Source organism: Ursus arctos, unplaced genomic scaffold (genome assembly GCF_023065955.2).
Source record: "Ursus arctos isolate Adak ecotype North America unplaced genomic scaffold, UrsArc2.0 scaffold_2, whole genome shotgun sequence".
NCBI classification, from domain to species: Eukaryota; Metazoa; Chordata; class Mammalia; order Carnivora; family Ursidae; genus Ursus; species Ursus arctos.
This window is the reverse complement of record NW_026622874.1, coordinates 23706825-23729425: the sequence shown is the minus strand read 5'-3', so window position 1 is coordinate 23729425 and position 22601 is coordinate 23706825. Positions and strand designations below refer to the sequence as shown.

The window sequence follows — 22601 nt, the reverse complement described above, 5'->3', positions numbered from 1 at the left end:
TGTTTCTTAAACCTCTGTGCTTGTCCAGGCAGATCTGTTGTATTTTTAATAGCTCCTAGTAGTTGAGGCTGTGCTAAGGTCACTCAGTGTCGCAAAGGGTAGGATCTCAGCACCTAGATTCAGGCAGGCTAGAAGCCAGACCCTCAGGCAGCAGCTTTTAAAAGTATATGAATATATATGTAGTTTTGAGGTGCCAAAAGCATAAGCCCTGCTGGCCACCAGAGCCAGATAATCTAGAAGTGTTCCCTGGGCAGCAGATGCAAATATTTGGGCTCCAGATGATTGTATAATCTCCTTTTTGGAAGATAACCAATAAGCTGGAACAAACCAGAGGAGGATCACCAAGATGACATCCATGGCAAGTATTCCTTCAGAGTAGTTACATAGGTAGCGTGTGGCAAACCTGAAGCCTGCCTCTGTCTGACACTTCAGGACAAACGAAGCGACCTTCACAGAAAGACGGGGGGTGTGCCTCAGTCCATTCACTGTACAGTGCCTGGGGTTGGTAGCCTGCCAAGAACTGTTGCTCCAATTAACACAGTCCCATGGGATGCAAGAATGTAAGCCCCTCTGGCCACCAGAGCCAGGTGATTGAGGGGCATCCCTGGATGTTAGCTGCAGAAACCAGATACATGTAAAGCTTTCCTTCAGGAGACACTGGCACTCTGGAACGCAGTAGAATGAGATAGCACCTTCCCTCAAAGGTCTCTGGAAAGGATTATAGTCAGCCCCTAGATGCCTGTTTAATTAGAAGCCTACTCCTCAGGCCACAGTCACGATGATTAACTAAAGATAGGCCTCCCTCACAGAAAGACAGCTCCTGTATCTGTTGCCTCTTCTGTGCCATGGGTGTGATAGCTGTTTATAGCTGTTTAAGAGCTATCTCCAGTAAGCATGGTATAACATATACACGTCAAATCACTGTTGTACACCTGAAACTAATGTAACATCACGGGTTGACTATACTCAAAAAAAAAAAATTAATGGAAAAAGAATGCTTTCTCCATTGGTTATAGTCTTGTGGGACCCAGGAGTGTAAGCTGCACTGGCCACCTGACCCAGGCACAGTAGAGGTGTCCCCTGGCAGCAGTCATGAAATTTGGGGCCACAGAGAGGTTTTTGAGCTCCTTTCTAAAGGAGCTGATTATTACAGTCCTTTGTGACTGGGAGCACAAGCTTCCCTGGCCTCCAGAGCCAGGTGAAGAGGCATCCCCTGTGCAGCAGCCACAAAAATTTGGGCACCACACACATGTAAAGGTTCTTTTCTAGGAGATACTTGTGCTCTGAGGCATGCAAAAATAGTACCCACTGGTCTCCATTCCTCGGTAGTGTTCCAGCAGACTTCTAGATGTGTGTATTAAAGTAGATGCCTGTCCCTTGGGACAGGATTTTAATATAAGCAGTTGTCTTTTTCACTTTAAGTCTGGGCACAGTTGGCTGCTTCTGAGCTGGGCCCTGGGATGGGACTCCCAAGCACACAAGCCCTTTAAGAGGCATTTTACAGATTGCTCCCATCTTGTGGGTCTTGGAATATAAGTTCTGTCAGTTTTTAAAATTAGGTGTTTTGGAGGCTTGTTTCAAGTGTATGTCTTAAAACTTGAGGGTTGAACTCTTTGCTCATCAGGGAGGAGTTCTAGGTTAAGTTCCCACCTGGCTGTGGGTTGCCACACCTGGAATGGGGCTTATGGCAAGATTGCCCCAGCCTTTGCTACCTGTTTTGATGTGGTTTTTTTCCCATCTTTGCCTGGTGTGTAGTCATCACTCAGCTTTTAGATTACTTTTTTTAAAGGAAACTGTTCCATATGTAGCTGTAGACTCAGTGTGTCTGTGTGAGGAAGCAAGTTCATGATCTTCCTACATCACTATCTCAACCAGAACCCTTGGTAGCCTAAAAAAATGACTAATTTAAGAGATAAAAAAGTTAAACTTAATATGCATTTCTTTAGTTATTTAATAAATGGAATATTTCTTTTAGATGTTCGTTATTTCTAATTTTCTTTTCCTTTTGAGAGAATGTGTTCACATAAGTGGGGTGGGGTGAGGGGGCAGAGGGGGAGACTCTTTAAGCCCAGTGTGGAGCCTGATACAGGGCTCTATCTCACAACCCTGAGATCATGACCTGAGCTGAAATCAAGAGTTGGACGCTTAACCAACTGAGCCACCCAGGCACTCCTAATTTTCTTCATTTGAATTGTCTATTCATTTATTTATTAGCTCATGTTTTATTAATTAGACGTATTATTTATATAAGTTCTTCTAGAATTAAACATTTTTATAGTGTTTAATGCATATTGCAGAAATTTTGCAAAACATACAAATTGTAATGGCAGCATGAACTATGTTATTGCCAGTAGATTTGTTTTTGCTTCAATACTTACATGTGTATTTTAATTGATAGAATATGTATTGCATATACTATTTTGTAACCTGTTTGTTTCACTTAACGTAGTAGGTGATTTTTCAGGTCACTAGATCTTCCTTGGAGCAAAGGTTATGCATTACCTCACACTTTTAATACTCTCTTATTTCTTTTTTAATTCCAGTAGAGTTAACAACGTTTCAGCTGTAAAATATGATTCAACACTTCCATACATCGCCCAGTGGTCAAGTGTACTCCTTTACCTCATCACCTATTTCACCCGTCCCCCCACCTCCCTCTCCTCTGGTAACCATCAGTTGGTTCTCTGTAGTTAAGAGTCTGTTTCTTGGGACAGCTGAGTGGCTCAGTCAGTTAAGTGTCTGTCTTCAGCTCAGGTCATGATCTCAGGGTCCTGAGATTGAGCCCCACCTCAGGCTCCCTGATCAGCAGGGCGTCTGCTTCTCCATGTCCCTCTGCCCTTCCTCACCCGCCCATTGTGCTTTCTGTCTCTCTCTGTCTCATGCTTTCTCTCTGTCTTAAATAAATCTTAAAAAAAAAAAAAAAAAAAGTCTTTTTTGTTTTGTCCCTCCCCTTTTTATCCTTTGCTCCTTTGTTTTATTTCTTAAATTCCATATATAAGTGAAATCATATGGTGTTTATCTTTCTCTGACTTCTTTCACTTAGCATTATTCTCTCTAGATCCATCCACGCTGTTGCAAATGGCAAGATTTCTTTTTTTATGGCTGAATAATATTCTGGTGTGTGTGTGTGTGTGTGTGTGTGTGTGTGTGTGTGTATATATATATATCACATCTTTTTTATCCATTCATCTATCAGTGTGCACTAGGACTACTACCATAATTTGGTTGTTGTAAGTAATTCTGCAGTAAACGTAGAGATGCATATATTCTTTCAAATTCTTTCATGTTCTTTGTGTAAATACCCCCTAGCGGAGTTACTGGATCATATGGTATTTGTATTTTTAAGTTTTGAGGAACCTCCATGCTAGTTTTCACAACGGATGCCCAATGTACGTTCCCACCGACAGTGCATCTCCACATCTTTGCCAACACTTGCTGTTTCTTGTGTTTTTTATTTTAGCCATTCTGATAGGTGTGAGGTGATATTGTGGTTTTGATTTGTATTTTCCTGATGGTGAGTGATGTTGAGTGCTCATCTTTTCATATGTCTGTTGGCTATCTGTATGTCTTTGAATAAATGTGTCTTCATGTCTTTTGCCCATTTTTTAAAGATTTTATTTATTTGAGAGAGAGGTCACAGAAGCCAGGGTAGGGGTGGGGACGCAGAGGGAGAAGGAGAAGCAGCCTCCCAGCTAAGCAGGGAGCCTGATGTGGTACTAGATCCCAGGACCCTGAGATCATGACCTGAGCTTAGGCAGATGCTTAACTGACTGAGCCAACCAGGTGCCCCAACTTCTGCCCATTTTTAAATTGGGGATTATTTGGGGGGTGTTGAATTATGTAGTTTTTTTTTTTTTAAGATTTTATTTATTTATTTGACAGAGAGAGAGACAGCCAGCGAGAGAGGGGACACAGGCACGGGGAGTGGGAAAGGAAGAGGCAGGCTCCCAGTGGGGGAGCCTGATGTGGGGCTCGATCCCAGGACTCTGGGATCACGCCCTGAGCCGAAGGCAGACGCTTAAGGACTGAGCCACCTAGGCACCCCTGTATAGGTTCTTTATATATTTTGATACTGTTTATCAGAGAAGTCTTTGCAAATATCTTCTCATTCATTAGGTTGCCTTTTAGTTTTGTTTCCTTTTCTGTGCAGAAGCTTTTTATTTTGATGTAGTCCCAATAGTTTACTTTGTTTTTATTTCTCTTGCCTCAGGAGACATATCTAGAAGAATGTTTCTCCAGCCAGTGTCAGAGACATTAGTGCTTGTGCTCTCTTTTAGGATTTTTATGGTCTCAGGCCTCACCTTTAGGTCTTTAATTCATTTTGAGTTTATTTTTGTATATGGTGTAAGAACGTGGCTCAGTTTCATTCTTTTGCATGACCAGTTTTTCCAGTACCATTTTGAAGAGACTATCTTTTTCCCATTGCATATTCTTGTCTCCTTTGTCAAAGATTAATTGACCATATAATTGTGGGTTTCTCAGTTTTGTTTTCTGTTCTGTTGATCTATGTGTCTGTTTTTGTGCCAGTACCATGCTCTTTTGATTACTGCTGCTACCTCTAGCTTTCCTTTTCTTTTTCAAAATTGCTGTGGCTATTGGGGTCTTTTGTGGTTCCATATAAATTTTAAGATTGTTCTAGTTCTGTGAAAAATGCTGATGGTATTTTGGTAGGGATTGGATTAAATCTGTAGATTGCGTTGGGTAGTGTGGACATTTTAATATTTGTTCTTCCAATCCGTGAGCATGGAGTATCCATTTCTTTGTGTCTTCAGTTTCTTTCGTCAGCATTTTATAGTTTTCAGAGTACCAGTCTTTCACTTTTTTGGTTAGGTTTATTCCAAAGTATCTTATAATTTTGGGTGTGATTGTGAGTGGGATTTCTTTCTTCATTTCTCTTGATGCTGCTTCATTATTGTACAGAAATGCAACAGATTTCTGCATATTGATTTTGTATCCTGCAATCTTTCTGAACTCATTTACCAGTTCTAGAAGTTTTTTGGTGGAATCTTTAGGGTTTTCTATCATGTCATTTGCGAAGAGTGAAAGTTTGATTTCTTTCTTACCAATCTAGATGCCTTTTTATTTCTTCTTGTCTGATTGCTATGGCTAGGTCTTCAGTACAGTGTTGAATAAAAGTGGTGAGAGTGGACATTCTTGTCCTATTCCGGACCTTAGGGGGAAAGCTCTCAGTTTTTCACCAGTGAATATGATGTTAGCTGTGGGTTTTTCATATATGGCTTTATTGTGTTGAGATATGTTCCCTCTAGACCTACTTTGTTGAGGGTTTTTATCATGAATGGATGTTTTACTTTGTCAGATGCCTTTTCTGCATCTGTTGAAATGATCATATGGTTTGTATCCTTTTCTTATTGGGGTCATGTATCATGTTGATTTGTGAATATTGAACCACACTTGCATCCCAGGAAAAATTTCACTTTATAGTCGTGAATGATTTTTTTAATATATTATTGGATTTGGTTTGCTAGTATTTTGTTGATGATTTTTGCAACTATGTTTATTAGAGGTAATTGGTCTTCAGTTTTCCCTTTTTTGTGATATATTTATCTGGTTTTGCTGTCAAGGTGATACTGGCCTGTTGAATGAATTTGGAAGTTTTCCTTCTATTTTTGGAACAGTTTGAGAAGAGTAGGTATTAACTTCTTTAAATGGTAGATTTTGCTTGTGAAGCCATGTGATCCTGGACTTTTGTTTGTTGGGATTTTTTTTTTTTTTTAATTACTGATTCAGTCTCCTTGCTGGTAATCAGTCTGTTCAAATTTTCTATTTCTTCCTGCTTCAGTTTTGGTGGATTATATGTTTATAGAATTTATACCCGTTTTTTTCCAGTTTGTCTAATTTTTTGTTGGCATATACTTTTTCATAATACTCTATTACAGTTGTGTATCTGGTGTTGGTTGTTATTTATCTCCTTTAATTTGTGATTATGTTTGAGTCTGGTTTTTTTTTTTTATAAGTATGGCTAGAGGTATCAATTTTGTTCACCTTTTCAAAGAACAGGAATCTGATTGCATTGATCTCTTCTATTGTTTTTTTGGTTTTCTATATTAATTTCTGCTCTAATCTTATTTCTTTTCTTCTGGTTTGGGTTTTCTTTGTTGTTCTTTTTCTAGCTCCTGTAAGTGTAGGATTAGGTTGTTTATTTGAGATTTACCTTGTTTCTTGAGGTAGGCCTGTATTGCTGTAACCTTCCCTCTTAGAACCACTTTTGCTGCATCTCAAAGGTTTTGGACCATTGTGTTTTCATTTTCACTTTCTTCCATGTACTTTTTCATCTCTTTGATTTCTTGGTTGATCCATTCATTGTTTAGTAGCGTGTTAACCTCCCTGTATTTGTGGCCTTTCGAAATTTTTTCTTATGGTTAATTTCTAGTTTCATAGCATCTGGTCAGAAAATTTGCACGGTGTGACTTCTTTCTACCTTTTTGTATTTGTTGAGGCTTGTTTTGTGGCCTTACATGTGATCTATTCTGGAGAATGTTCTGTGTGCACTTGAAAAGAATGTGTATTCTGTTTTAGGTGGAATGTTCAGAATATATCTGTTAAATCTATCTGGTCCAGGGGCGCCTAGGTGGCTCAGTCATTTAAGCATCTGTCTTCCACTCAGGTCATGATCCCAGGGTTCTGACTTTGAGCCCCACATCATGGGTAGCCTGTTTCTCCTTCTCCCTCTGCCTGGCACTCGCCATAATTGTGCGCGCACACACACACTCTCTCTCTGTCAAATAAATAATTAAAATCTTTAAAAAAAAAATAACTGGTTCAGTTTGTCACTGAAAGCCGCTGTATCCTTGTTGATTTTGTATGTGGATGATCTGTCCATTGATGTAAGTTGTATGTTAAAGTCCCCTACTGTTATTGTATCACCATCAATTATTTCCTTTACGTTTATTATTAACTGCTTTAAGTATTTGGGTGCTCCCATGTTGGGTGCATAAATATTTATAATTGTTATATCTTATTGTTGGATTTTGCCCTTTATTATTATATAGTATCCTTCTTTGTCTCTTGGTAAGCCTGTTTTAAAGTCTGTTTTGTCTGACAGAAATATTGCTAGCCCAGCTTTTTTTTTACATCTAAATATTTCTTCATCCCTTCACTTTAAGTCTGCAGGTGTCTTTCAGTCTGAAGTGAGTCTCTCATAGGCAGCATATGAGTCTTGTTTTTTAAGCCACTCTGTCACCCTCTTTTGATTGGAACATTGAGCCCAAGTAATTGTGATAGATATGTATTTATCACCATTTTTTTTTTTACTTGTTTTGTGGTTGTTTTTGTAGTATTCTCTGATTCTTCTCTTTCTTTCATGGTTTGCTGGGTTTCTTCTGTGATTGTGATATACTTGGATTGCTTTCTCTCTATTCTTTGCATATCTACTCGTTGGTTTCAGTTTGTGGCTACCATTAGGTTGTGTATAACATCTTCTGCATATAGCAGTCTATATTAAGTTGATGGTCACTTAAGTTCAAACCCATTCTTTACTCCTCTTCCCCCCAGTGTTTTATGTATATGTTGTCATACTTACTACAGTGTTTCATTTTTTGCACTTTAAATCTATCATGCGATTCTCTACTGGCTGCCAAAGTTTTGGTGAAAAATTCCCTAATAGTCTTGTGGGGTTTCCCTTGTATATAACTGTCTTGCTGCTTTAAAATATTTTTTTCTTGGGGCACCTGGGTGGCTCAGATGGTCAAGCATCTGCCTTCAGCTCAGGTCAGGATCCCAGGGTCCTGGGATGGAGCCCCGCATCAGACTCCCTGCTCAGCGAGGAGTCTGCTTCTCCCTCTCCCTCCACCCTGCACCTTCTCTCTCTCTCGCTCACTCTCTCAAATAAATAAATAAAATCTTAAAAATTAATTAGGAAAAATAATTGTTGACAAATAGCCAAGAAGAATTTTAATAAGTTAGAAGTAGTAGCTGGTCCATATATTAATAAAGAATTTTAATTATTGTAAGATTATAGTAACTATATTTACATGATACTATCTCCAAAATGAAATAGATGAAAATAATGCTGAATAGGTCTTGGACAGGAAAGGCCATTTTATGGAGGATATCACAGGCAGAAACTAGATTTGATTACAGAAACAAAAACAAAATAACTTTTTGGGTGGTAAGCATTTACAAAGTGAAAAAAGGAAAAGGACAACAAAAATTATTTGCAACTTGTATGAGAAAGAGTGAAGTGAGTAGCACTGAAATGTTAACTCCTTAGAAATTAATGAGATCAGTGAATATCCAGATAGAATAGGCAGAGAAAATTGTAAATTAAAATAATAGGTTGCTATAACAAAAAACTAAGCTAATATTGGTAAAGATGTAAAACACTTGCTGTAATTCCTAGAATTGGAGAGGATGTGAGAAAATAGATTGTCAGATATATAGTGCAGGTGCATGTATGGAAGTCCAACCTTTCAGTAATGCACTATGGTGCTTTTTAAAATGTTGATCCTGGGACACCTGGGTGGCTCACTTAATTAAGCAGCTATCTTCGGCTCAGGTCATGATCCCAGGGTCCTGGGATCGAACCCTGCATCGGGCTCCCTGTTCAGCAGGGAGCCTGCTTCTCCCTCTGCCTGCTGCTCCTGCTGCTTGTACTCTCTCTCTTTCTGACAAATGAATAAAATCTTAAAAAAAAAAAAAAAAAAAAGTTGATGCCTTTGACCCAGGAATTTCACTTAAGCAAATCTTACCTGAGAAGAATAAGCCAAAGTACAAAGGGTTTATGGCAGTATTGTTTTATAATTTAAGATTGGCTACAAGCTAAATGTTCATCAGCATGGTATTGCTAGTTATATCTACTACATCCATACAATGGAGTAGTCAGTCATTAAAATGAATGTAAATTATTAATCTTTAAAGAACTAGAAGATGTGGGGCACCTGGGTGGCTCAGCGTCTGCCTTCAGCTCAGGTCATGATCCCAGGGTCCTCCGATTGAGCCCTGCCTCAGGCTCCCTGCTGAGCCGGGCGTCTGCTTCTCCCTCTCTCCCTGCCCCTCCCCCCTGCTCGTGCACGCATTCGGTCTAGCGTGCTCTCTCTCAAATCTTTAAAAGAAAAAGTAGATGTACATAAGATATTTTACATCTTGGAACGTGACATTCTCTGAAAATGTCTCCTCCCCATACTCTTTGTTGTTCTCCTCACTTGTTCCTTATCTCTTTTCACTTATGAATGTGGCTTTGCCAGTTCACTTTATTTAAATAGTGATCTCCCACAGTCCCTGTTTTTCTTTTCTGCTTCATTTTTTTCTATAGTATTGTATCATACTTGACATATTATGTATTTATTCATTATTTAGCTCTGTAAGAATTAGAATATAGCTATTTGAATATAGCTCTAAGTACAGAACAGCTGTCTCTTTTTTTTTGTTCATGTTATCCTCAGTACCCAGAACAGTGTCTACTCTATAGAAGGTTCCTAACAGATACTTCTTGAATGTGGAATGTACTTATAAAGCTGCTAAGTGGAAAAAAATTAACTATATACCATAAACCGATCCCACGTTTTGTGGAAAAACTGTATTTGTTTACACAATACATATAAAATCTCCTGTGGAGAATTAACGAGTAATTTTTACTACGTTTATTCTTTTCTGCTTCAACCAAGAACATAATAGTTTTATAAACATTGAAAACAAAGATGTTAATATTGTGGAGTTAGGAAGGGGTGACACATGGGCCTCCTTTAAGTATAAAAAAATTTACTAGTCCCTGTGAGGGTAAAATACTGACCCTGCCTTGACTTTTCCTCTTGCAGGTAGCACCTCCTCCACCCCCACTTACTGATATACCTGACACCGCAGCAACTACGGGTGGAGGTTTACCAACAACCATGGGAGGGCCTCTTCCTCCACATTTGGCTCTTAAGGCAGGTAAGGGACTTGAGTGTGTGTGTATGACGTGATAAGATACACATGATCCTTCTTGATCTTCTCTTTTCTCGTTTGGATAGAAAGATAACTACAGTGAATTCATAATGTTGAGACAACCCAGGCCCTTCATAAATTTACCAATACCACCCGTGATTTCTCTTACGAAGTGTGATACAGGCTAATTCCTTGCTTTCATTAGCTACTAATTTTTATTTCTTTTTTTTTTTTTAAAGATTTTATTTATTTATTTAACAGAGATAGAGACAGCCAGCGAGAGAGGGAACACAAGCAGGGGGAGTGGGAGAGGAAGAAGCAGGCTCCCAGCAGAGGAGCCTGATGTGGGGCTCGATCCCATAACGCCGGCATCACGCCCTGAGCCGAAGGCAGACGCTTAACCGCTGTGTCACCCAGGCGCCCCACTAATTTTTATTTCTGGATAGATTTTGCACAGCCTAGAACATTTGATTGAAGGGTCTTATTTATTGCCCTTTCTTGTTTCTAACTCATTCCTACCAAATAGATTGTAGACTTATACCTTGTGGATCCAAGGTGTTACTGAATTCTGTATATTATCAAAGCTTTTAGGGGCGCCTGGGTGGCTCAGTTGGTTAAGCATCTGCCTTCAGCTCTGGTCATGATCCCAGGACCCTGGGATTGAGCCCCACATCAGGCTCCTTGCTGAGCTTCTCCCTCTCCCTCTGCCCCTCCCCCTGCTTTCTCTCTCTCTGTCTTTCTGTCTCTTTGTCAAATAAATAAAATTGAGAGGGGGAAAAAAAAACTTCTACTGGTCTGCCCCAGTATAGGATAGATTAACTAGGATCTTGGTCAAGTTACTTAAGTCTTAGATCTGGTATTTATGAAATGAGAATAACAGTAGTATTTCTTTCATAAGATTGTTGTGAGGAATAAATTTTTTAAAAAGCATGTCATAGACTTAGTAGAGTTAATAATCAGGCAGTATTAGGTATCTTTAGTTACTCTGCTTTCTTACCAAGATTCAGCACTTTGTTATACCTTTTCAGCTTCTCCTTATCCCCATCACTAGTGCTAACAGGTTTCTCTCAAGGTCATATTTAGCAAAAAAAAAAAAAAAAAAAGAGGCAGTTTGAACAAATTTAATCAGTTACCAAGTTTAATCAACTGAAAATGTATGCTAGATTGTCAGTCACTTATGATCATTGCTAGTAGCTCTCCTCTACATACCAGCCTTGGGATTATCAATTTAGACCTATATTTCAATCATGAAACACTTTTCAAGTAAGTCATTAAGATTTGGGGCACATTTCCAAATAATTGAAACTTTGGCTTTGTAGTTACAGAATGCCAAAATCTAAAAATACTCTTTAAAATACTTAGGATCTTCCTACAGTTCAATTCCTTAAGAGAATAATAATTTTCATTTCTTATAGAAAATAATTCTGGAATTGGAGCCTCTGGCTATGGTCCTCCTGGGCCCACCTGGGATCGAGGAGCCAACTTGAAGGATTATTATTCAAGAAAGGAAGAACAAGAAGTACAAGCGGTAAGGCTATCATGTCACCCTTTGTCACATACCCAGGATTATCAGTACTTGGTTCACTGCAAGATTTAAGATATTCACAACTTAATTTGGTGATTCTTTTAAGTCATTGTTTGAGGCTGCTCGTTCACACAAGACAGCATAAACCTAAGCTACCCATTAAATCTGGTCACTAGAATTGCCTATGAAACAAAACATTATTTTTCTGGTGGTAGAATGTGTCCTCCGTTTTACAGGAAATGTAATTACCTTAGTAAACCTCATTTCGTGAGCACTCAAAAATGTCTTCTTAGAAAAGCTTATTTTTCCACCTAATAATATATTTAAAGTATTAAAGCCAACACAAGAAAATTTGTTAAGGTTTCTTAGGAAATAATTTAAATACACAGTACATTAACTAATAGCTTGTTTATACAATAGGATCAGCAGATGCAGTAAAAACTAATTCTCAATTTTGTCTCGGAATAGAAGCATTAAAAACAGTTTTTGCATATAGGATGGTACAAAGAAGATATTGTTACAAATTTCTGTACCTTAAATATGCATAACTAAACTAAAATTAATGCAGCCAAATTTAATTACCATTGATTCAACAGACTTTAGAGTCAGAAGAAGTGGATTTAAATGCTGGGCTTCATGGAAACTGGACATTAGAAAATGCTAAGGCTCGTCTGAACCAGTATTTCCAAAAGGAAAAGATCCAAGGAGAATATAAGTACACCCAAGTGGGTCCTGATCACAACAGGTTTGCTTGTTTCATTCTTTTCCTTCTATAGTAAGTTAGGGCTGTTTTGTATAGTCATTGTTCTATTTTTGTATTTGTTTTATCTGATTTAGTTTGTGGATTAGCAATGAATTGTGAAAAGAAGATACTTTGCATAAGAAAAATTATCATTGATTTGTAATTAGTAGTTTACCATGATTTTTCATTTAGGAGGAGGATTTTAGAAGTTCTGCAAAAATCTGCTGTTTGTGTTGCTAGACTTCTGAGGTTCTCATTTCTATCTGAGAGGCAAAAATCAGCCACAAGCGGTGGTTTGTCCCTCATTTAAAAAGCAGCCCGAGGTGGTGAGTTTATTCACTGTGGTATTGTTAAAGGTGTTATAAGGATTATTTCTTTAATGGGTCAGGTTAGACTGAGTTCCAGAGTCTCAGGTAGACTCCATTACATCTAGATCCAAATTTTCCTTTAGCTTTGAAAGTTGCCAGCTCTTAAGAGTCCTGTTGAGGTGTTTAAGGGCTTATTGTAAAGCTGAAGGGTAGCTTTGGTCTTTGTATGTGAGTTAAATTAGCTTATTTTTATTCTGTTAAATATATAAAACTGAACATAAAGGGAGGTTGTTGTAACAGTTGACAGTATGTTTCTCAGCCTGCTTGCTATTCTTCCTGAGAGCATTCCAGGGTGTAGTAATTATTACTCCCAGGAAGGCTCATATGGATTAGACACTTCTGGGGGCACTGTAATTTTTATTGGAAGAGAAAGAAGGCTAGTGGAAACCTTCTGGATGATTTAATTTGCTGTCCTTTATTTATATGAAATAAATTATTCAAAATACATTAAAAGTATTTTCCTTGAAAATCAGAGTGTTCTCCTTTCGATGCATCTAGTAATCCTAAAATAATTATTACTAAAATAAAACTTTGACATTGTGGTCAAAATGATGTTTAGAGCATGGCTCCCCCTGCTTCCTGTTTGTTCAGTCCTGAATTCTTAGATACTTAATTTGACATCACATTTTTTAAAACCCTCGGAGGTTATAAAGGATCCATTTGTTGATTTTTCTTTAATATTTTGTCCTTCTGAACTGATTGAGATTATTAGTAGCACTCAGTGACTTTAAGAACAAATAAATGTGTCTGAAGGTTGTTGTTGTAAACATGTTTTGATACCAATATCTTATCATTTGTCTCCTGATAGAATTCAAGAATTCAGGATATAACAATGAGGGAGGCAGAGACAATTGGGGGAGCTAGGACAGCATCTCCTTGTATGTCCTTTATTTAAAGGCATAACAGACAGCAACACCAGAGGTCTGTGTTCATACACACATGTGCTGCTGCTTAGGCTGAACTAAGCAATCACATGGAAAACTATTGTAAACTGATTTCTGGTGTCGCTGTTCCCCCTAGGTGGAGGAGAATGAGATTGAGTGCTGACTTTAAGCCTGGCTGAGAAACATACTGGCATCGGTGTCATTAATGAAAGGGTGGATGTTGTTCCCCTGAAAGCCAGTGGCCTTTGACCCCTGAAGCCGCTGTGCCTGAAGGTCAGTTCACAAGAGGTATAGGAAGGAGTCTAACATTTATTTTTTTCTTAAGCCTTCCCTAACCTTTTATTCACAGCACAAAGTCAAGGCTAGAATGTACCTGAGCAGTGGAAGGATCAGAAAGCATATAGTTTTCAAAGGACAGTCTTTGCTTTATTGAAACCTAAATTCATCCCCTAGAATCTGCTAGTGATTTGAGCTCTAATTTCCAAAAATACTTTGTTCCCTGGTTTAAATAAGTGTGATATAAATAAGCTAAGTTTTTTGTTATCAAGGGCTGCTTCCAACTGCAGGCAGATACCAGACCCCTGCCTCAGGAGCCACAGATACATGCATAGTGTTTGTATGTTCATGTGTATGTGTGCATGCGTGCATATATTTAGCTTATCTTAACAGATTGAAGTCATTAGTGGGTGACCCTTGCAAAGCAATCTTAAAATAATCACAACTATAATTTAAAGAATTTGGGGCCAGTGTTATTTCTTGGCCCCAGGCTAAATGGAAAATTCCTTTTCATTGAATGTGTTCTAGCTATTGAGACTGCAACCTTTGGAGTAAGTAAACACAGAATCTAAAACCTTAACATTTTCTTTTCATGAACAGTTGGCTTGTCAGCTTTGATTATAGTTGTCTTGTACCATGTTCTACATTATTTGAAGTTTACATATACTTGATTCGTTCTAGGATTGAACAGAAATAAGTGTTTACAGTGGTTTTTTGCTGTGACTTGCCTAAGCAGTTGGAAAGCCTGCCTGATTTGGGAGTCCTGGTTTTAGTAATTTCTAACAGTAAAATTCCTAACCTTGTTTGTATGTGTTGTTACAGGAGCTTTATTGCAGAAATGACCATTTATATCAAGCAGCTGGGCAGAAGTAAGTGTTACTGCTTCCCTGATACTGAGTTTTATATAGTGGAGTAATACATTAAAGTCTTCAGCCATATATATATATATATATATATATATATATATAATGTTTATTAATTGAAAGAGTATTAATTGGAAGGTAGCATCCTGGGTATTTTAGAATATTAGTAATTATATAGAGGGCCCAGTTTCCCAGTTTGCAGGTAAGAAAAAAAGATCATGCTAGTATTATATTTCAAAGGGTAAGAGATGGTAGTGAGGCTACTTAGGAGTCTGCCAGTCATGAGCTTTAAAATATATATTTTTTAATCTTTCTACATAAATTTGTTCAGGTAGTTAGGTGAAATTTAGAAAGTAGAGTAGATTAGAGTAGATGACAGCATTTGAAGCCCCAACGTGGATGTGTAGCATTTAAGAGTCATAACATCAAGAAGAGGTGAAAAAGTTATCCTGAGGAAACAGGAATGGATTGGGGGTATTCATAAAGGAAGTGAAAAGGCAAAGATATAATTGTGTATTCTCTATTCTGAGTAAGTTTAAAGCAAACAGTGTGTTATGCTTGAAAGTAAGGAACTAGCTTACTGGTTTTGTTACTAACATTGCTGGGACCCCATTAACTTAATCTGCATATTGAGAGAAATGGCCTAAGAGTCTTTTCAGTTTGTGAATTCTGCAGCTAACATTAAGGATTTGAATTTATAGTACATGAAAGACTTTCCTCATAAAATCAAACCTTCAAATGAATCAGAAAGAGATGGTGTTGAATTTTTTTATCCTAGACTTTAAAAACAAGTTAGACTTTGAGTAGATGGGATGTTAAGGGAAGAGGATAAAGGCAGTCCAGCTTGTTGTGCCGTTGATCTGACCTTCAGAATTAATTTGACTAAATTGGCTAGTAGGCCTAAGGGTATCTGTGCCCCTTCCTTACCTTATGTCATCTCCTAAAGCTGAATGATATCTGGAGGAGGAGAAACTTTATTGGCATTTTCTTTAAGAATTTGAGTAGTTTCTGGCTTCGGCCTTGTGCTAGGATCAGCAAATTATAGGCCTCTGGCCAAATACAGCCCACTACCTGTTGTATAAACAAAATTTTATTAGAACATAGTTACACTCGTTTGTTTATGTCAGGGGCTACCAAACTTTGATAAAAGCCCGGATCGTAAATATTTTAAGCTTTGCAGGTCACGTATATCACCCATTGTTATTTTTGTCTTATTTTTACAACACTTTAAAAACGTACAAGCCATTTTTAGTTCTTGGCCCCATAGTTTGTAAAACCCTAGTTTATGTGTTGTCTATGGATGCTTTCAGGCTAGGCAGAGTTGAGTGGCTGTGACAGACACTATGTGGCCTGCCAAGCCTAAACTATTATTTGATTCTTTGTAGAAGATTGCCAACTCCGGGTCTCAGTAACCACTTTGGACCCATTTTCATTTCTTTCTTTGTTTTGCTTTTCAAAAGTTAAACTACGTTTTCTTTCTTTGTTTTAACACCAAATGATATTAATAATGACAACTTGGTTGAAATCGGTTTACTGCTTTTATAATGATTTGTCTGTGTCTTAGTATCTGCCTGTAATCAAGGTGGTTATTTAATTGATATGCTGTTAATGGAATTGCTTTTGGTTAGCAGTTAACATGAAAAAGAAAGAGTCTATAACATACTCTGTGTTTTAGGGGGACTTTTGTACCCAAGCCCCTAGTTGCCTATATTGAGATGTTTCTTTACTCGGATGATTTATCCTTTCATCTTTAGTAATCCTGAACTTAAATTATAGGGATTTTTGCACGTGAACATGGATCAAATAAAAAACTGGCAGCACAGTCCTGTGCCCTGTCACTTGTCAGACAACTCTACCATCTTGGAGTAATTGAAGCTTACTCTGGACTTACAAAGAAGAAAGAAGGAGAGACAGTGAGTCTTTAGACTTAGTAGCCCAGAGGGATATTGTAAGATTTAATTTAGCTTTTGATTGGTATCTGGTTAAAGAAATTTAATTCATAGTTCTTGGAATCTTACCTTAAGAAATGGAAATGGCCCTGCTGATCATCTGTCTGGCATGATACTGTGTTCAGAGTGGACAATGAGTAAATAATCATCATTCTTTCACGATGAGGAACTGACTCATTGTTGGCTTTAGGAATATTGTAGACTATATGCTCTTAACCCTGCTGTAGTAGATTTGAGTAGTGTTCATGTGTGTGGTACATAATTTTCATGGCTGTCCTTTTTTCTGTAGGTGGAGCCTTACAAAGTTAACCTCTCACAAGATTTAGAACATCAGCTGCAAAACATCATTCAGGAGCTAAATCTTGAGATCGTGCCCCCAGTAAGCATACAGTTAATTTAGTACACCTTTGTATTGAAAATTTCTAGTCTGACAAGCAACTGGTATTGGTGTTTTTTTTTGTTTTTCTTATTTTTTAATAGCCTGATGATCCTTTTATGCCTGTCGTACTGAATCTTGGCAAATTGGCTCACTTTGAGCCATCCCAGCGACAAAACCAAATGGGTGTGGTTCCTTGGTCACCTCCACAATCCAATTGGAATCCTTGGACTAGTAGCAACATTGATGAGGGGCCTCTGGCTTATGTGAGTGCAGCATTGTTTTTGAGCTCAGACTCTTTGTGTTTTATTTTTAATATATTTCATTAAGATGCCCAGATTTTAAAAAATGTTTTCAGTTTGAAGCTAAGTTATGTGCTTTTGTTTGTCGCCTTCTCATTTCACAGGCTACTCCAGAACAAATAAGCATGGACCTCAAGAATGAGTTAATGTACCAACTGGAACAGGATCACGATTTGCCAGCAGTAAGTCAGTGAAGTATTTAGACATATTGTGCCCAGAGCTTTAGAACTTTCTGGGTATGGGCAAAAGAACAGTGAATAATATATTTTGCCCTTTCTAGGAGGTGGATCCAGAAGTATTTACCAAACCTCTAATTGTACTTATGTCTAAGGATAATTGTTTTGAGTTAAGGGCCTGGGATTCTTAGTTAATGTAAATGGAGAGGTTCCAGGCTTTTTTTTTTTTTTTTTTTTTAGCATTTTTCACTACTTTTTTGAGTAAAACAACATTAAAATGTTGTAAGAAGGGGAATGTATATGGAATGTTCAGGGAGAAAGGAAAACAAGAGGTTGGACAAGGCCACAAGGTAGATTCTTCAGAAACTCAGTGAAGAGGGTCAGTTCTGTTAGAGATACAAATGTGTACATTGTTTTATGAAAAAATATATTGAGTATGAAGCCAGTGGAAAGGAATGTTTTTATAGAGATGGGAAATTTTTTTAGGATTAAGACCGTTGTTTCTAATGTATATGTTGATAAAACTTTGTGGTGGAGCTTTCCTAAAACAGATCTTAGGGGTGCCTGGGTGGCTCACCTGGTTGGCCATCCGACTCTTGGTTTCAGTTCGGGTCATGATCTCAGGGTCGTGAGATTGAGCCCCGTGTCAGGCTCTGTGCTCAGTATGGAAATCTACTTAAGATTCTCTCCCTCTGCCCCTCCCCTCCTCTCTCTCTCTCTCTCTCTTAAAAAAAAAAAAAGATCTTACAGGAGAGAGAGTTGCTGCCTGTGAAGAAATTTGAAAGTGAAATCTTGGAAGCAATTAGTCAAAATTCGGTTGTCATTATCCGAGGCGCTACTGGATGTGGTAAAACCACACAAGTTCCACAGTTTATTCTAGATGACTTCATCCAGAATGACCGAGCAGCAGAGTGTAATATTGTAGTAACTCAGGTAAGTAGTAAGCCAGCTTACAAGGTATGTGTTTCGTGTGGATAGAGTTTGAGAGGTGGAAACACCTAGAGGCCAGGCTATTTCTAATTCTTCGATTAACTCCCCCTTGTAGCCACATTAAGCTCTTTAAAATTAAAAAAAAAAAAAAAAGAAGAGGAAGAATTTAAGTCTTGTTCTCATCTCCTTCACTGATAAGCTGAATTGAACCATGTGAGCGATTCTTTTTGTCTGGGCTAGAGGGAGTCTTTGGGCCTAGAATCAGACAAGACTAAGAATACATTCTCCCCAAGTTCACATGCAAGTCTTGGTCCTCTCCATCTTACCGTAATACTCAGAGCAGGAGTAGGCGAGCTAACAAAACAGTTAATGTTTGACTCTAACTGAATGCTTAAAGTATACCAGGTTCTGTTTTAAACAGTTGGTATTTTTTAAACTTGTGAAGTTTATTATGACTCTAAGATGTACATACTATTTTATATAGTATTTTTCCTTCTATAAATGAAGGTACAAAGAGTTAAATAAATTGCCCAAGTTATTAACACAGGAAGTAGTGAAACTGGGATTCAAAACCAATTTGCCTTTAGGATTCTTTTTTCTTAACTACTGCATTGTATTACCTTAACAGCAATAAGTGATGCCTGTGAGTTTGTTCCAGAGCTTAGGGAAAAGCTAATTAGCTCTTCCAAGCCTTCTCAGGTTAAAGCAGTTCCCATCAGCTCTAACCCTGTACTTCCTGGCACCTAGAAGGAGACCATTGCATAGAAACCAGATACCAGGCTGCCTCAGACCTTGACTTAGGGATTCTTAACCTGGGACACAAAATTGATCCTTGGGGAGAAGTAGTGAACCTCAAAATAGCAAAAATTATTTGTGCCTGTGCATTTATATGTATACATACATTTTTAAAATTTCTGAAATTGTGGTAGATCTTATAACCGGTATCTATGTTTGATATGACAGTTGGGTTTTTGGCCTAAAAAAAATTACTGAAGGGATGAGTGTTGCATTTAAAATCAGTGCTGTCTTAGGCTAAAAATATGATAGGTCTACATTTTTCTGGGAAAGGACCCTTAGCTTTCTTCTCCAAATGTTTTTTGATTGTCCTTCCCACTTGCAAAACTGGCTATGAATCCTTTGCCTCATAGTGAAAGTACCAGCCCCAAGTACGGTAACCAATAAAATGCCCTTGCTCTTTTTTTTTGTTGTTTGGTTTTTTGTTAATATCCATGCTCTTAATGCTTACCTGTCTTGTAGGAGGTATATTATTCAGAAGAGGAGTCTTGAGCTCTGCTCTGCCCTCCCTCCTTACTATCACTCTACACTTTTAATCTCAAAAAAAGTTGTCACATAGGAAGAGATGCAGAATTCAGCAGATGAGCTGAAAACCTGTGTTCTCACTCAGAAGTTGTTTACATGTCATGAGTAGAATAAAATCACTTCCTGCTCAAGTGAGAAGGTGTTTTTTTCACTAGCCATCTAATAAATGTCAAAGCCAAGTTAATCTAGCCAAAAACGGCTTTTCTGTGTTCTAGACAAAATAGGCTTTTTGTATTAGTCTTAAACTTTGTATAATTTGCTTACTAGTTTGTGTCCCTTCTCAGATAATTTGGACATTTCTAGTGGTTTTATCTGTGAAATGCACAGATTTCGATATATAGGCTATAACAAATGTAAGCAGTGAATTACAGGGTGGAATGGTGGGCCAAATGTTACTTTACTTCCTTGCATATGAAAACAGCTTTCACTTCTCTATTAGTCCTCTTTTATTTATATTCCTTCATAAAGTGATAGAATCATGGAGTTGAAAGATACGTCAGAGAATTATTCCATCTTTGTTCTCTGGGTAGAATGTTCATAAGAGGTGGTCACTTACACTCGAAAATTTCCATCTGTGTGGGAATGTAGCTTGTGTTCTGATTTTGGACAAATAACTCTGAACTGTCATAATAAGTCTTTGTCCTAGTGTTTGTCTCAAAATCAGTCTCTGATACCTTTTTCCTGTAATGTCTTTAAAAGTTTAAAAAATTCTGTGGGGTTCCAGTATGTTTGCTTTGTCTTATAAACATCTAGAGTTCTGCCCTGAAGACAGGGTCTAAGATTCAGTTAACCACATTTGAATGCATTGACATCCTACCTGGAATATAAAAGATGGGCCTTAGCATACTGACTGGTCATTGTAGAATATAATTTTTAATATTCTTTTTTTTTTTTAAAGAAGGGCCCGAAAGTGTTCTTTTTTTATTTTATTTTTATTTTTTTTTTAAGATTTTATTTATTCGACAGAGATAGAGACAGCCAGTGAGAGAGGGAACACAAGCAGAGGGAGTGGGAGAGGAAGAAGCAGGCTCATAGCAGAGGAGCCTGATGTGGGGCTCGATCCCATAACGCCGGGATCACGCCCTGAGCCGAAGGCAGACGCTTAACTGCTGTGCCACCCAGGTGCCCCAATTTTTAATATTCTTAATATTGTTTTTAATAATACATAGTACTTCAGGGGCACCCGGGCAGCTCAGTCAGTTAAGTCTCTGCCTTCGGCTCAGGTCATGATTGCAGGGTCCTAGGATCCAGCCACGCGACAGGGTTCCCTGCTCAGTGGGGAGTCTACTTCTCCCTCTGCCCTCCTGCCCCGCTTGTGCATGCCCTCCCCAAATAAATAAAATCTTTAAAAGGAAAAAAAATGTTAAAAAATACATAGTATTCTGTTAAGGCAATCTGAGACAGCATTAGTAATTTTTGTAGTAATATCACTATTGTATCTTTTTATCTTTTTCTTTTTCTCCCACTTGGTAGCCATTTATAGGAAACACATGAGGTCGTTACCTAAATTTTTCTGTTCCTGGTTTATATGTGTTATCTCAAGTCATAGAGCACAAGCTGAGAGTTATTATGGATTAGAATAAAACAGAATGGCTTAAACCATGACTCCTAACCTTACCACTATACTATAGAATAGTAAAGAAAGGAATAGTGAAGCCATATGTGGAAAGGTAGATCTCTAGGTGTAGACAAAAAATGATGTTTTACCGGTGAACCTTGCCTTGTATTTATTCACTATGGGATGGTATGTAAAACAGTTATTGAAGCACAGAAAATCAAGAGAAAGGAGATAAATTATTCAAGGGATAAGTGGAGCACTTTCTTCATAGGGTATCAAGTGGCATACAGTCTGAGAATATTTAAACATTCATTAGTCCTCTTCCATGTTAAGCAGTGTTCTCCCACACAAAGTGCCTGTCCTGTGAATATTTTTAATGAGCTAAGAATTATGAGAATTCGAAGATTATTTTTTAACTACTTTTTTCTAACTATAAAAGTAGTGTGTTTCCACTAGGGGGATAATTAGAAAATAGAGTAAATTTTAAAAGCAAAACCCACTCAAGAGCTCATCATCCAGAAGTAAACATTTTTACTTTAGATCTTTATCCTCTCAGACTTTATGCATACTATATGTATACCATCTTAACCTGTCCTCTTTGTGTAGCAATGTATTGTGGTAGAGCAACAATATAATTCTATAATAACTTAATAATTTTCTATTTTATGCATATGCTGTTATTCTTAAATGATGGATATTTTTTAAGATTGTTTCTAATATTTTGGTATTACATATGCTGAGATGAACGTACTTGTATATGCATCTTTATATACTCATTTGATTATTTCATTGGAATAGATTCAAAAACGAATTTTTGGGTCAGATGGTATACATATTTTAACTTCTATGCACCTGATATACACACCTCAGAGAAAGTCCTATCCTATACATATTTTAACTTTTATGCACTTTGCTATACCCACCTCAGGAAAAATCCCATCAAATTATTTATGAATGAAAGAAATTTTTCTCTTCACTATGTAGTTTAAGTGGGTTTTTTATTTATTTTAAAGTCAGGGCTGTTGAGAATACTGAAAGTTGAGAAGTCAGAGAAGCATACAGAAATATGGGAAGAAGATTGCAAGGTTATTTGTTTCTTTAGCTGTTTGAATGAATAGTCATCTTGATACTGATTCAAGGAGATGTGACCCATAGAGCTTCTGAAGATGGTTGTTTTAGAACTTCTTATGTTAATTTGTAACCTCTATCATGGATGGCTTTCTTGAGTCTCTTAAGACAGTTGTGCTTGGGGGCCCTATAGAGTTGAGGGCTACAATAGGTACTGCTTAGGGAATATGCCATCTGCTGTCCATAGTCATTTTAAGAGGCTGGAAATTATAAAGATGGTAGACCTGAAGGTAGCCCCAAGGAGATAAAAACAACCCCCAAGTACCCAATAACATATGAATATACTTCCGAAGAGTCAGATAACCCCATAGATTTGAAGTTC

The 22601-nt window shown here is 37.7% G+C and overlaps 1 protein-coding gene across 1 annotated transcript in view; it reads left to right on the top strand.

The window, feature by feature from the left end:
* DHX9 (DExH-box helicase 9) overlaps nt 1–22601 on the top strand; it is a 56649-nt gene that overhangs the window by 11785 nt on the left and 22263 nt on the right. Inside the window, 9 exon segments of the mRNA XM_026509194.4 lie at nt 9774–9888; nt 11298–11410; nt 12004–12152; nt 14500–14546; nt 16317–16453; nt 16779–16868; nt 16970–17131; nt 17272–17349; nt 18085–18276. Coding sequence (XP_026364979.2) covers nt 9774–9888; nt 11298–11410; nt 12004–12152; nt 14500–14546; nt 16317–16453; nt 16779–16868; nt 16970–17131; nt 17272–17349; nt 18085–18276 — 1083 coding nt within the window.